This window comes from Melozone crissalis, unplaced genomic scaffold (assembly GCF_028551555.1).
Source record: "Melozone crissalis strain CALT ecotype California unplaced genomic scaffold, PUWL_Pcris_2 ptg000013l_1, whole genome shotgun sequence".
NCBI lineage: Eukaryota > Metazoa > Chordata > Aves > Passeriformes > Passerellidae > Melozone > Melozone crissalis.
This window is the reverse complement of record NW_026535791.1, coordinates 2,814,474-2,830,397: the sequence shown is the minus strand read 5'-3', so window position 1 is coordinate 2,830,397 and position 15,924 is coordinate 2,814,474. Positions and strand designations below refer to the sequence as shown.

General features: G+C 44.8%; 1 protein-coding gene across 1 annotated transcript in view; it reads left to right on the top strand.

Annotated features, from left to right (window-relative positions):
• Window positions 1–1,515: 1,515 nt before the first annotated feature.
• ARHGAP20 (Rho GTPase activating protein 20) overlaps window positions 1,516–15,924 on the top strand; it is a 57,243-nt gene continuing 42,834 nt past the window's right edge. Inside the window, exons 1-2 of the mRNA XM_054271412.1 lie at window positions 1,516–1,663; window positions 11,535–11,620. Coding sequence (XP_054127387.1) covers window positions 1,565–1,663; window positions 11,535–11,620 — 185 coding nt within the window. The 5' untranslated portion in view covers window positions 1,516–1,564. The remainder of the gene's footprint in view (window positions 1,664–11,534; window positions 11,621–15,924) is intronic.

Sequence of the window (15,924 nt, the reverse complement as noted above, 5' to 3'; positions counted from 1 at the left end):
TGCTTCTGAGGAGGCAGAAGAACTCATACTGCATTCCAGACTTAAATATTTAATCTTTCCTTACTTACATGATTCCACTGACTCACAAAAATGAGGGTACAAGGAGAGGGCAGATGGTCACATCAATCTCAACAAAGACATCACTGAAGCACTATTACATCGACATGCTGAGCCTAAATAATGCATCCAGGGTAGCCACATAACATGGAACCAAATTCATCATTTACTACTATTTTAGTCATAAATGGCAAGAGCCACTGCCACCAAGCTGCAGAAGCAGCACATCCATTTGTGCTTCCGGGAGGAGAACCAGCTTGGGTTCTCCAGATGTAAAGTAATCTTGTTAAATTGTTGAATCTCTTCCCAATCCAATTAATCACGGGGAGGTAAAAATTCATCTTGCAGAAGGAAAGCAGTGAAATGCTGCACATGAGATGGTAGGGTCTCTCTGCTTTTCCTTTTGTGATCAACGTGGGAGAAAATGCATTTAGAGTCTGTGACAGCTAGAAAGGCTGGAGATAAAAATATCCCTCACAACACGTAGGAAGGGTTGAAAAGAACCTCCTGGGTGATCAGGAGTAGCCCCTCACTGCTGAAGACACCACATTTAAGGAAGGTATACACTAATGGACGGCTGTATCAAACCACCACCATTTGGAGCGCTACACCTTCTGCTCCCGGCGGGCAGGGATCCTCCTCCCCTTCGGATCAGTACGATCAGGACGCTTTCTTCCCTTCTCCAGCTGAGATTTATTTATAGCCTACTTACAACCATTTGTTCTTGAGCCAACACCATCCATTAGTGGAACTAGTGGTTCCTCCTCCTTATTGCTCACGGCTTCCCGGAGCACGATGGCATCCCCTTGGCGATGGCATTCCCTTGGCACAGGGAGCGCACTGGGAGCCTCTGGTGTGGTGGTCGCAGGGACCCCCAGAGCTGCCCCCAGCCCACTGCTCGCTCCTCAGACGGGAGGGCTCAGGGGAGAGCCATGCCTGGCGCTGAACCGGCTGTGCAGGGACACACGGGGCACCACAGTTCTGGCAGCGCCCGCGCCACTCCCGGGACCCCACAGCAGCCCCCGGTGCTCTGACCCCGCACCTCCCTCCCACCACAGCGCCCTGTGCCCACAACACCCGCGCCACTTCGGGCACGCTGCAGCGCGCCCCCAGCGCTGTGACCCCTGCCATGCCGCGCAGTGCTGCGTCCCTGTCACACCCGTCCCGTTCCCGGGACCCCTCAGCTCCCGGCTCGCCGCCGTCCCCGCGCGCCCCCGGCCCCGCGGCGCGCGCAGGCGCGAGACGCGAGCGCGCGCACCGCCGCCCACCGCCATCCCCGTCCCCCCGCGCCCCCCGGAGGCCGCGCATGCGCGCCGCCGCCCTGCCGCTGCGGGACCCCCCTGCCCGGAGCGGGCCCGGCGCGGCGGAGGGGGTGTGGCCTGCGAGGGCGTGTCCCGCGGGGGGCGTGTCCCGCGCGCGGGGGGCGTGGCGCGGCGCGCCCTGTCCATGGTGCGGGCGGCGGCGGCGCGGGTGTCCCCGCGGCGGGAGCGCGGCGGCGCGGGGCTGTATGGACGTGATGTCCCCGCAACAGGAGCACCTCGGCCCGGGCCGCTCGTCCTCAGTGAGCGGCGAGAGCAGGGGCTTCGCCGCCGCCGACAGCAAGAAGGTGAGGCCGCCCCCGGAGACCGCACGGGAAAGCGCCCCCCGGTCCTCGCCCGTGTCCCGGAGCTTCCCGCGGCGGGCACCGCCGGTCAGCGCGGCCCCGCCGCGCGCTCCGCCGCGCCATCTCCCCGGCTCCTGCACGCCGCCGTCGGAACCGGGCTCGGGGGAGCCGCCGGCGGAGCCGGGGCTGTCGGCGGGAAGGGTTCGAGCTCCCCGGGGAGCCGGGAGTGCGGCGGTGCCCGCTGACGGGTGGATAACCGGGCATCTCGGGGGTGGCTGCACGCAGGTCCCGGCAGCACGGGGAGGCTGCTCCGGGGTGTCTGGGGTAGGTCCGGAGCGCCGCTGCTCAGCTGTCCCGGGCAGCTCGGAAGGGTTTGCCGGGTGCTGTGCGGTGCGGGCACGGGGCTTGGCTGCAGGGATCTCCCGGGGAGCTGGCGCGGAGGGTGCTGCTGCACGGATGTGCGGGACCGATAAAAGGGTTTGCTACATGGATTTAGTGGGGAAACCTAAGGGACGTTTTGCTGAATGTATTTCTGGAGGTTTTGCTCGGTAGGTATCAGAGGGAGCCGGAGAATGGTCTGCAGAGCGGTTATCCAGGGGATCGAGGAGGGATCTGCTGCATGTGTGCCTGGCGAGGGCGAGGGAAGGTTTGGTGGAGATGAGGATGTTTGGTGGCTGCTCTCGCACGTGCTTTGTGCAAGAGGAATATAAGGAGCTCCCTGAAGAAGCACCTTGTGCACGGTGTATACAATTGATAGCAGAGGAATCTCATCCCGTCTTCAAAACTGGTTGTAAAATCTGTTTGATGTCTCAGATTGCTTTTCAGCATTTGACACAATCAAGTGCAAAATGCTCTCTTCTGCATACAGCCAAGCACTTGTTTCTGCCTTTTACTTAGCTGTAACGAGCTGTGATAACCAGATTGTTCCTGCTGTATAGAACAGGAATTCTCTTTTTCTCTTGGGTTTAGCAAGTGCTGAAATGTTTTTCTATCCAAAGTAGAGCTGATACCTTGCTGCCTTGCAGATTTTGCTTCACAATGACATTTAAATCTATTCACTGCCTTGTCTTTAGAGGTGCACTTCAGACGACTGCCAAATAGGCTGGCAGGATTAGAATGACTGGCCAGGTTTCAGTATCCCTTAGTAAATCTGTCCACCTGGTGACAATTTAGGATGGTAGTAAAGTCTGAGCTTGTGTCCAACGCTGTGGCTAAGCAGTCCCTGGGATTTTGCTGGCTGTGATACAGCAGTGCTGATGGGTCTCTTTGGACTGGGAGGTGATGCTGTGTGTTTCCATGGGTTGTGTCCCACCAAGCCACATAGTGCTCCAGCCTGACTGCAGCCCTGGGGACCTCTTCTTATGGCAGCTGCTGTCAGTGGTGGAATGGTTGCCTGGAGAGAGTTTTGCCAAGATTTCTACTACACTCTAAGTACTGCAGTTAATACCTGATTGGTTTCTGAACTGGGCATGTGATACACCTACACAAGGTGGTGGAGTACCTTCTGCTGCCCAGCTGGGCAAAATGATGGAGAAGATACCCTTTCCAAGTGCTGTGATCTAATTTCAGATGACTGCATGTGCAGCTTCGATTTTTATCAAACATTTATTTCCTTTTTGCTGAAGACAGAACACCTCGTACCTTGCAACCTGGCAGAGCCCTGATGCTAGGCACCCACCTGAAATGAGAAGTTATGTTCGAGTACTGCGAAGATGAACGCTTTTATCATGCAAGTTCCACTTCATTATTCAGCATTCTAAGGACGAATATTAATGGTAGCACTTGTGTTTCCCATTCCTGCTCCAGAGAGCCCACAATCGAAGGAATGCAGACCTTGTTTTTGCCAACACTGACAAGAGAGCAGGGATATTACTTTTTACGGATCTTGGCAGCCCTTTTGGAATTCCTCAGCGTTGGAGGCACATGCAGCGGGGGTACAGATGGAGATCCTCCTGTGGAGAAGCAGGTTGAGACCCTGGCTGGGCCCTGCAGCATAGGCAGCTTTGTACACCGTGCACAACCAGCACAGGCAGCCACCAACATCCAGCCAGCAGCTCAGCTGCTTGTCCACAGTTGTGGTGCTTCCTTGAGATGCTAGCATGTCACCTCTTTGTGTCTCTCTGGGGAAGAAGATTCCTACCTTTACCGTGTACAGGAAGGGAGTATTCCTAATTTTGCCTGAAGCTGAATCTCAGTGACAGTTCAAATATTTCTTTTACTATTTGGGTCCTTTGTTGTCTTCTACTCAGTGCCAAAGCATCATTTTTTCACAACACAGAAAATCTTTTTTGGTAACAGGGATCTTACCTTGTTTGTATTGGTTGCATACAGTGAAATGGAAGAATGTGTTGGCAAGAAATCAGTTTTGATGCTGGTGACACAATACGTCAATTAAACAATTTTGTTGCAAATATGTATTTAACAACACTGTTTTGCTTTCTGGCAAAAGCTACCCCTAAATATGTGATGCTAGGCGACCACTGAATCTTTCTCCCTTTTTATTATGGTGACTATGTTTGCTCAAATTAGCTGAGATTTGCTGCATTGTTCTGTGGTTTCTGAACTCCTACTTCATCTTCCACTTGGCTGTCAAAACCAAGCTGAAGGACCACGTGCTTGATCACCCCACAGAACCAGGACAGAAAATGTCTAGGGCTTTTTTTGTGTATTTTATGTGACCATTTAGACTAATATCCTGGAAACGTTTCTGTGCCTATTCTTGGCATGCAAAATAATTTGCACTGCTAACCTACCTCACAGTCTGTGGGAGGTTCTCTCTGTTAAATGCTTACAGCACTCTGCTAAAAGGTGACATTGAAGTGCAGTGTTTTAGTTAATGCTTTTGGAAAATTCTGGGCTAGTTTCCCTCCTTTACTGGACTTACTGGAGTCACTGGAGTCGCCATGTGTGATTGACCTACAGAGAAGTTTTGTATTGACTGTTTAGCTTAGAAACCAATACCAATAAATTGATGTAACTGAAGTGGATTGCAGTAGCATGAGTAAAAGTGATTATACTGATAGAGCTTATTTCTACAAATTTGTCAAAACAAACCATGCAGCAGAGATATCTTTTATGCCAATGTAACTGTGTCAGCAGTAGCAGCTGGATCATTTAACCATATTTATAATTTCCTGGTGTTTCACTTCTCTCTTCTCAGAGGGGCTAGATTCCAACCAACCCTGAACATTTTATGCAGAACAATATCTGGTAGCTCAAGGAGTCAGTCCTAGGATTTTTGCTGCATCCTTGAAGATTTCAAGTAAATTCTTAAAATGTTTTGGAGGCTCAGCAATTAATATCTACATCTACAAAGTGTGCAAAAAATTAACCATTTTGAATACTAATCAAAGTAGCATTTATGGTTTGAGACTTGAAATCTGGCAATTCCATCACCGTAAATACGTGTTTCTTTGTGATTCTGGTCACAAATCCAGCAACAGTTTACTGGCAGGGAAAAGAGAGTTCTAGTGTTCCTCAACAGTGTATTAAATGGACAAATTCAAGCAAATTAATGGCATTGGAAGAGTAATAATTCATAATCTTCATCCCTTGTTTTGCTCTGAAAAGATGAATCAAGTATGTATTTGCCATTATATTGTATGATACCTTGATCTCATGCCAAGAGATTTATCTTTTTTAAGATAAATCTCCTTAAGCAGGGATTTCTTCTTCCTGCAAGATTCTGTCCTGGCTGAGGATCTGGTGGGTTGTTTCTAAAATCACACCTGGTAGTGCTGGAAATTTCAGACACATAGAAACACTTCTGGCACTATTTAGTGAAGTGATGAACAATTCCTATCATCCTGCAGATATATCCTGGAGCTATTTTGTCTCTGATGAGGACTGAAAAAGCTCCTACTTTAATGAAATCACCTGCAAAGTGGGTCATTAGGTTAAAATCACCTTGGTAGGGTGTGCTGGCTTGTGGTAACTTCCTGTGGTGATGTGCCTCCTGGTGCTGATATAATTACTAACTAGTGTTAGCAATCCTTCATTTCTCTGTCCATGAGAGAACCTGAAAATTATGCAGAAAACAATGTGTGCTAGTTCTTGAGTTTCCTATTCCTGGTTTTTTTGTTTGCCCCTCCTGGTGGCACTAGGAAAGAGAGGGGCATGATAGGTCATGTGGGATGTAACACCCAAGAACCACAAATAAAAAATTATTGCCTCTTCACTTAATGTTGCTTGAAGTGTGGATGTGGAGTGGGGGGAATCTCCTCTCTCTGTCATCTCTAAACTGCTCCTGAGAAAGTCTGTACATACAGAAACTGGGGCAGAATTTTATCCATGTGTTAGCCTTCATGCTTTGTGGCAAGCTTGAAATGAAACTTTGGGCTTCAGCAAGACCATCACAAACAGAGTCACTGGTCTGAGCAGTGCCCTGACTCACTGCAGGACCCACAAGCATACTCAATGTTCCCCTCCTCTGTGATGTGTTTCCTGATCTTTCACATCTTCATCTTGTGATGTAGATGAGTGGAATCTTTTGAAGACATCCATATAAGTGCTTCCAAAGATTTGTATACTTCGGGAAGTATGGTGAAACATGTTTTGTTCCTGGTTTCTTTTATCCATTTTTCTTTCTACTCCGAGATAGCCTTCAGCCTTTGCTGTGCTCTCTGGCAGCTGCTGTTCCATGAGGATGTGCTTTTGGTTCCACTGTGTTGGTAGCTCTTTTCTCTTGTGTCCCTGCAATAGTTTTCTCCAAATTATCCATCCAAAAATGGCTTTCTTTCTAGGAAGGTCCTTGTAAGTAAAAGTATTCTGCCAGCATAAACAAAAGCACATAGTTTTGTCACCTGCTCTGCCTTCATGGTAAATGGGTCTCTCTACATGTCTGCTGCTTGAGCCAGCAGTTCAAATGCAGTCATCTTCTCACCCTGTTTTTCTCACCCCTGAGGGCTCAAGAATGCTATAAGTCAGCATAGGTCCATTTCTTCCTTTAACAAAGTATAAGAATTCTTGTTATTTTTGGTACTTTTTGACAACTCTAGTCTGTAAGTCTAACAAATACTGGATTTTAGTATGTAGGAAAATATAATCTATTGCCTCTCATAAGTGGTCCAGTGATACAGGGGTGATGCCCAGTTATTCTGCAAAATTAACTGCTATATGCTGAGGGTTGTTGTGATTTTTCTGATTTTCGGGCATTTAGGTGAAACTTGCCCCACAGTTTCGGGTAAGGATTTGCTGTCAGTGCTTTGGTTGATATCTAGCTAAACCAGGAGTGTGTGCCACAGATATGTTTTGTTGCTCAGACAACAAGAGCAGAGTTTGCATGGGTGAAATCCCTCGCAGTTATTAACTTAAATACATTTAGAGAGTGGGATTTGTTAAAATCAGACTTCCTTTCATTAGAAAAATAAAGCAGTGAAAGGGAGAGCTTAGCCACTTGAAAGCAATCCTCAGCTCGAGGCATTGGCACATCTGAGGGTTGTCCCTGTCACCCAGTTAAATGACCCAGGCAGATGTCCCAGCCTTGACCCATTTCTGGAGTGAGCCTGTAAATCAGGAGCCTGAAATCCTTCAGTGTCTGGGGAGGCTTTAACAAGGTTATCTGCACATCGCTGAGGAGGCATTTCTGCTGTGTTTACCTGTCACTCAGGAACTAAGTAAATTTTTCAACTGTTTTGTGTGTCTGTTCTTAAACAGACATCAAGTAACATTTTCTCATCCTAAGCTCAAACCACTGCAAGAAGACAGTTCTTCCCTGAGTTACTGAGCATACATGTTTTTCTATTCCCTGTCCTTTGCTCAGATAGCAAGGAGAGGATTGATGATGATTAACTCTATTTTCTTGGTCACCTTGCTTTTCTTTTACAGTCAGTGGAGAAAAACTTCTTCAGACGAGCCATGCCCTAAATTGTCCTTTTCTCTCTGTCAGCTCTAAAAGGAGCACAGGGCAGACAGCTCAGGTGTGTGAGTCAGAGGCTGGGGAGAGGAATCTTCCTGCATGTGTCTCACCATGGCATGGGTCAGGCAGCACAACCTGGCAATGTGGGCAGTGTGTTCCTGGGGAATCACTGCACACTGCCCCTGGCTTAGCCTGCTTGCTCTCACCAGTAGCTGCAGCAGGGTATCCACTTAGTGCATAATTTTTAACTTCTCTAGACACTCGAAAATATTATAAACACTCTATATGCATTACTTAACATCACAAAATAAATAGTAAGTACCATTAATTTTTTTTCATACATTCTTTATTTAATTCACACTCTGCCATTCTCTTTAGAAGCGTGATATAGTAAAGTGATGCATGTAAAGTGCAGGAACAGTTCCAGATTTTTTGGTCTTACCATGTGTTACCTTTTCCACAGTGGAAATCAATGTTGTAACTCGGCAATATGTTGATTTATATAAATTTCAAATAGTGCCATCATCCGCTTCAACTGTGAAGCAAAATTAGTTGAATACTGTCATCCAGGAATAGATTTTTCCCCAAGCTGATGACTTGGGAGATACTTGTGCAAGTTTTACTGTAACCCAGGGGGTTCCTGAGGAGGCACAGCATATTTTCAGTGATGTTTTGCAACTTTTCTGTCTTCAGCATGGTGGGCTGGTCTGCTCATAAACCGCCTACCATCACAGTTTACAAAACAGCGTGTCAGATTGTAGGTCTGATCAATATCTGGTGCAAATTCGTTCTTCTCTAGTCTACAGGCCTATGACTTTTTTATATCACATGAGAAACTGGCCAAATACTACCACCAGTCCAACAACTGAAATTGCAAAACCTTTTTGTTTCTGTTAAGAAGTGAAGACAACCACAACCAGAAATGCAGAAAGTATGAAGTTAAACCTGAATCGGAGGGGAAGGGGCAGCAACTCCAGCTTTTGGATGTGAGGAAGACAGAAGTAACTCTAGTTTGTCCTGACTGACACAAGATTATCATCTTTGCATCTGGCACACTGTAAACATTCATCATAGATACTGATTTTATGATACATTTCACATGGGCGTGACTCAGCCAGCAAGTATGAGAATTTCTGTCTGTGTTGACCTTTCTAATATTTAGATGAAAAAATGGGAGGTAATGATGTGGGACACATGTTGAGAAATGCTTCTCTGTGTCCCATGCTTAGATAATTGGTCAGTGCATCTCCTTTTCCTCCCAAACATCTGCTCTCACAACAGCTGTTCAGGATATATCTCCTCTTCTCCACATTGCCATCCTTGCACATAATAAAAGCAATATAAATGAGGATAGTAGGCAACTGGATCCAACTTAAGGAAAAGTGAATTTATCCTCTCCCTTCTCAAAGTGAATCAATTCAAATTGTCATAATGGTCACTTATTTTCTCTTCCCAAACTCTGTACGTAGCAAAACAGAAATAAAACACCCCTTTCTGTCTGTAATCAATGTCTCTGTGTAATGTGTTTATTTGCATACAGCTGACCTGACTCACTTGAGTGCTGTGAAAATTTTCCCTTTCTCATCAGTGATCTTTTTATGTTTTGAGGCTATTTTTTTTCTGTTAAGATATGCTTAGTAGCTGTGCTAAGGGTTTGCCCAGAGAGGCTGTGGAATCTCATCCTTGGAGGTGTCCCAGGGCGGCCTGCTTGAATGGGTCTTGCTGTCATCAGGTTCAGAGAGGCTGGGTCACAGACCTCTGGGATCCCCCTAACCAAGGTAATCTCTGCCAGTTATTGGAGCTCTTCCTAAATTTGCTGTAGTCTAGACTTTGCTTTGGTCTTCAGACATTTGAGTCAAGACTAGAATCTCGCTGGCACAGGTGCTATTCAGCACTGCTAACCCAAGCATGAAAAATAATGCTGTAATTGCCATAGATTTTAAAATAGTGCAGTTTTTTTCCCAGTGGCTTTCTTTTCAGACCTGAAGATCTCTTGAAAATGTAACCAAACTTCCACTGCATTTGCAGGAGCTGAGATGCTCCAGTTTTTACCCCCACAAAAAGCCACCTGGCCAGTAATGTGTAAATTGCAGTAAATTTCCCACTGGGAGGTGATGCTTTATATTAACTTCTGAAATCTGCCTGTTGTGTGACACGTGGCTGGTCTTCTGTAGCATGTTACACTGCATTGTTACACAGATCTCTTTTTGTCTTTGTATTTGCAGGTGTGCTACTTTTAAAACCTCTAACAGCTTGTCAGATTAGCTAGCAGTAACACAAACAGATTTAATTCCCTAGAACAATTTATCTTATTTATCTATTTTAAAAACTATTAAAAATGGACATTTCTTTTGTTAGTAATCTCTTATTATCCAGTTATAGTCCAATTGGAGGCAGCTAAATGTTCCAAGACTTAATTTATCAGTCTTCTCTATAAGAGAAGGTTATTTTTTGATAAAATACGGAGAAGGAGATAATTTTTAAAGGCAAATTGAAATTACAGAGTTGAATTTATAACAATTGCTGCACAATAGCTGTAACTGAGTGGCAAAACAAACAAGCGTGCTCTACATCAATAAAGAGAGAACCAAAAAACTGACACAATAACAGATGGACTGCAGTGAGTAAAATAAATGCACTTGTCACAAGTGAGTAAAATATGCAGAGTTTCTCTGAGGGGAGCACACTGTGCACCTGCCCAAACAGAACGAACGTCCAGCACATACATTGGCAGAAGAATCAGTTGTTCCCACTGTCCTGACATATTTGTCCTGGTAGTCAGAGGTTATTTCTGGTATGAAGGAAGAGAGTCATGCTCTGTGATTAGCTGAGAGCAGGGATTTCATGGCTGTCAGAGGTTCACCTGTTTGTGGGCTCTCAGTGGTGCTGTAAGGTACCACTGCATTCTCCTGTCAGGGTCTCAGGAGGAGTTTGACCCTGGTTCTTCTGTTCCCCAGTTTATTCTGAAAAGTATTTGAGCTAAATAAGGTAACAGTCACCCTTCTGGTGGAGGGTCAGTGAGAGGAGAGGTCGTGCACCTTCGCAGCAGGCTGCACAACCGGTTCAAGACAGCCCTCCAGGGTTAGGGCCAGGACTACTCTGCTAGTCCTGCTTCTGGCTGCAGGAGGGAGACTGAATGCATTGTGGTGAACACATGTGCGTTCAGGAAAATGTATGTTTTTGTCTCTTGTGGGTGCTTTTGAAAATTTCTACCTCTGGGGAAAACTGTGGTATTTATTTGCTCAGGATTTTTATTGTAGTGTTCAGCTTCACTGACTGGAAATCCATGCTCTCTTGTTAGCTACTGACATTTTCATCTCTTCCTTGTGCTTTCTTTTTTTTCCCTGTGGTGTTCCCTGTCTTTGAGTGTCTCCTTTTTCCCATTTTCTTTCTACTTCTGTGCTAACAACTGTCCTGTCTCTCCCCATTTTATTTTTCTCATGCATAATCAGCAACGAAAAAAATGTCATTGTTGGCTGCTGAGGGGCAAGATATGCTCCAGATTGAGTAGTAGGGAAGGAAAATGCTCTCATCTCTAAAGATTTGTTAAAAAGGGGTAGCCTAATATAATGTTTAATGTCAGGTAAGTAGAATACAAACCTTAAATAATGGTAGATGTTAGATGTGACACAGAAATGTATGAAGTATTTGAAATTTAAAGCACCATCCGGATATTTGATAAATTTAAAGTACAATAAATTACTATGGGACAAAAAAGTGGTCGAGGACCAGCTCTAGGTGTTTGTTTCATGTGTGCAGTGTACCTCAAGTATCTGTGTATGGACATTAATTTTTAGCTTTTCTATGGCTTTCTGGTAATGCTCCTGCTTTTCTTACCATATTTCCCCCTCCAGGGGGAATTTCCCTGTGATATTTTCCCCTTCAAGGGTTGCTGAGGGCAATAACAGCCTTTTTCCCATGGCCTGAAATTGGAGTCTGGCTGTGCCCAGTCTGTATGTGTGCAGTTACTATTCCAAATCTCACCTGTGATTTCATTTTGTTTCTCTTTCCAATCAGAAGATGAAGAGTTTGGCCCAAAGACGTCAGTCTGCACCATCTTTGATCTTTGTCAAAGCACTCAGCAGATCTAGATCGGCCTCCAGGTGAGTCAGTGACTTTTGCTGGCTGTGTTGTTTTGCAGTTTCTCAGCCCAAAGCTTGAAATGTTTTTGAACTATTGTCCGCATCAGGTTGTTGAACACAATTCGGGCTCCTCGGTAGCTGCACAGCTGTAAAGGCTGCTGAAAGATGTGACAGAAGCAGCCCAGGCACCTGGTGGTCTCCTAGAAGGGGTTTCCCCTGTGCTGCCCCACTGAGCTGTTTATACCTGTCTGGGTGGGGAGGGCTGCTCTGCAGTTTGTAACCTGGCATGTGACATTTGGGCTGCTCAGCTCTGAACAGTTTGTGACTGGCTGTGATTGCATCCTGTGGAGATGGCATGGGCAGAAGATGATGAGTGCTTGCTGCCTTGGACACTTCCACAGTGTCAGATGTAGCTCAGGATTGTTCACTGTAGAATTGCACAATTTAATTTGAGCTAAGTTTCTTCTGTCATTGCCTGCTGCATGGTACAGGCTCTCCAGGGCTCTGGAAGCACCTGCTGATTCAGGACAATGCTGTGGGCCAAGATCTGGTGATCACAGCCTTCCCCTGTCCAGTATTAGCGCTTGTGGGGCTGAATTTGTGGGTGTTAAGCATTCAGCCTTTTTTGTCCTTTGTCTTCTGCCAGAACTGGCCATCCTTCCTCCCTCCCTCCTCCCATGTAAAGCTGCTATAGAAGTGGAAGTTTCTGTGGAGCCAGTCCCCTGTCCAGCCCCAGCCCTGACCTGCCATTTGAACCACTCTGCATACATAACTTTTTTTCTCCCTGCACTCTAGTTCATTAGACTTTAAACTTACAAAACGTGTTCATCGAGAAGTGAACCATCTGGTCGGCTGTTAATGCTTCCAGCTGTGTACTGCTCTTTATGAAGAAATGTTATGGAGGGAAATAAAAGTATGGCTTTGTAAGGAATATTTTTTCCTACTCTATGGTGTGTTAAGTAATCAGTACGTGAGCTTTGGAAAGTTTTCTGTCTTTGATCTAATTAATATCTGCAAAATAGGAAAGTCAAAATTCATTTACCTGCTGGTATTCAGGCAACATTTTTCTTCAATTCTGCTTTTTAAATTTACTTTATTGCCTACTCCATAAGTATCAGAAATCAGAAATAGCTGGAGAGACACCGAGTGTAATACACACTACATTTTCACCTAAGAATTTTGTGCTTTCTGAAGTGTCTTGCTTGTATAGCCCAGATCAGAATTATTTCCAAATCTAGTGTGTGAAAGGATTCTCTCCTAAGGCCAGTTGGCAGAAGCTGTGTGGTGGAGAGGACCAAAGAGGGGAATGCATATCCTTGTTCTACAGTAAGCCATGCTTATCTGCACAACAACTGATGGATGCTGCCTCAGTCATGTCTGTCCTCTGCGTGTGGCATGGAACAATTAAACTATTTCTGTTGTTTCCAACAGAAGTCTGTGGTCTTTGTGAGAGGTATTGGGTGAAGTCTGAGGACTCTGAAGTCAGAGGGGGCGATTTTGTAGCTTCAGAGTCTTTCAGTTTAGAGGGTGGCAGTTTGGATGGTGTTTATTATTGTTCACAGGAGCAGTAATTCTCACCTGTGCCTGACTTCCTTGTTTGGCTGTGCAAAGTACATTCCTCTTCATCACCAAACTGATGGATGAGTTTGATCTTTCCACTCCGTTTGTTGTGTAAATGCTTAACTCTGGTGAAGTGCTTTCTCTGAAGGAGAGCTGAAGAGCAACAAAATGACTTCTCATGTTTTCTAATCTTCTCCAAATGTTTTACCTCAGACCTGTCTCTGCTCTTAGTTATTATAGACACAGCCAGCCTGCGAAATCTATCATTCTTCTCTGGCAGTGAACCTTAATACTGGGACTCCATAACACTTACTTGTTAATGGTTGATTAATGATTTGTAGATAATAAAGCTCCTATCTGAGGTTAACAAACATCTGTGAGGGATTTATTTGAATACTCTCACCTCAGCAGCTGGCTCACCTCAATATTTGTTGAAATTAATGAACAAGTGCAAAGTTTAAAAGGGCAGGAAATACTTAGAAGCCGAGTCAGTTTGTATTTTTATACCACTTTATATGTCAGGTGTCCCTGGTTTATATACAGGGCACTTTCATAAAATGTAGTGGCACTTTGGACAGACTTACTCTGGGGCATTTTAAAGTTTACTAATGCTATTTATTCAAAGAAACCATTGTGACATCTGGAGATGGCTATTTAGCATTCAGAGGACTAAGGTTTCGATGGTAGTGTTATGGTAGCTGTGATGACACAAGCATGTGAGCAAGACAAGAGGATCTAGCTGGAAAAACCAGTGCTTGTTTGTGCCATTATCCTCTTATCAGTCCTGAAAGAGAAGCAAGTCTGAAAGTCTGGTGTGCTTAAAAGCTTGTCATCCTTTTCTCCAGCTGTATCACTGGGTTAATGAGCATTCAGCTTTCATTACAAGTCTTTCCTCGCCTTGTCAATCATATAGAAGGAGTCACATGATATTTGGCCTACAGAAGAATTCTGGGATGGCAGTGTGGCATGGTGGTGCACAGAAGGGAAACCTTGCTATAATCCATGCCTCACTTGACTTGTACCTGCACGCAGAAGAGAAACATAGTAAATAGTACAGATATTACAGTGGAATTTGGGCCCTTACATCCAAGAGATGAAGATATGCAGGCCACCATTGCCACATTGTTCTTGTTTTTCTTCCTTTTTTCCCTCTACAGCTCCTTTTTCATCACAAACTTGTGATGAATAGCCATGTAGAGACTCTTCACATCATCAGATGTACTCTTCAGAAGCACTTTGAGCAAGGTTACTGTAGAAATACATTGGAAAAGTAAGCTTTTGGTGTTTTTCTTGGCTCATATTTAGGTGCAGAAAAAATAAATTTGATTTTTAACTCCGTTAATGTGTATGAAATCAACAAAGGATTTGGGTTAGTTGTATTTGTCCACAGACTTGTTCCATGGTTGTAATCTTCCTCTTACTTTTTCTTGGTGTCTTTTAGTGAAACCTGCACAACTTAATGATACAGTTCAGTGCAATACAAATTACATGCTTGAAAGAGAAATGTCTGAGGCCCAGATTTAAAGCAATGGGTATTGTCATCTCAAATAATTGACACAGAATAATAAAGACTTGTTTCAAGTAAAATTTTCAGCTTTTGTTCTGCTGTTGCTCAAAACAATTTTCACATGGGACAAAACCCAAGTTTTTCCTCTGCATTGGTGGTCTTCTGCTTGCATCTCTAATATTTCACAGGGACGGCCAAAGTCTGTGCTGCAGCTGCCAGCAGCTTCCCCTTTTCTATTGCACACCTCAACAGATCTTTGGAGGTGATATTTTTACATGCTGAAACCAAGTAATATAACCTCACAATTTCTAAGTCTGGAAGACCATTTATAGATCTGTGTCTCCACACATTAAAGGTGTTAAAATACTGAAAATGTAACAGCTCTTTTTTACAGTATGAAGAGTGTTTATGATATTATTTTGGTGTAAGCTGGAAGCACAGGCTGTTTTGTTAAAAAAAAGCCAAAGGATATTTTTTTAGAAAGTTTTATTAATAAATCCCTAAAGAACCTGAAAAGGAAGTTCCTAAAATGTTACCTCTACTCAATTTTGTTATGTGGCTTTTATGGTTGGAGAAGGGGAAGGTAAAAACTGGAGATTCGACAAGTTTCCAAGGTGTTTCCTCCCCTTGTTTACATAGAAGTTATGTTATGCCATTCACAGAGAGTCTGTTCTTCCTTCTTCCAGTGCACAGTAAGTGATTCTGGCATGTCATCTTCTAGGGGTCCTGTGCCAAAGGCTAAATATCCCAGATAACGAAGATCATATGTGTAATCTAGTAATACATTCCACTTGGCGCGAGGCAAATACAGAGTGTTCCCGGAGCCTTGGACATTGTGTTTTCAGGGTTTTAGTCAGAAGAAATGTGGATGATCCAAGCTATGGGACTAGAAGAAGACAAAAAAATAGAGACTTTTAATAAATGTAAATTGCCAGAAGGCCTTAACTGTCTCTTTTTCATGGGGAAGATGAGTAGTTGGTGTTTCAGGCAAAACTGACAGCAGGGACGAAGGGGACGAAAGTTCATTACGAGTAACCAGCTTGTTATATAGATATTCCAGCTGTGATAATTTTGCTTGTTCTTTAGTCATTTCCATGCTGGTGAATAATTTGCCTGGCAGTGTAATCTCTGTGAGGCAGGTTTGGCTGGTGAGGCAATGGAGGGGGAGCGCAGGCCTCTGGCGTGCACCACGGCCATTTTTACCTGCTGGCACAGGCTGAGGCCCTGATGCAGAAGCTCTCCTGCCCGTGCCGAGGTG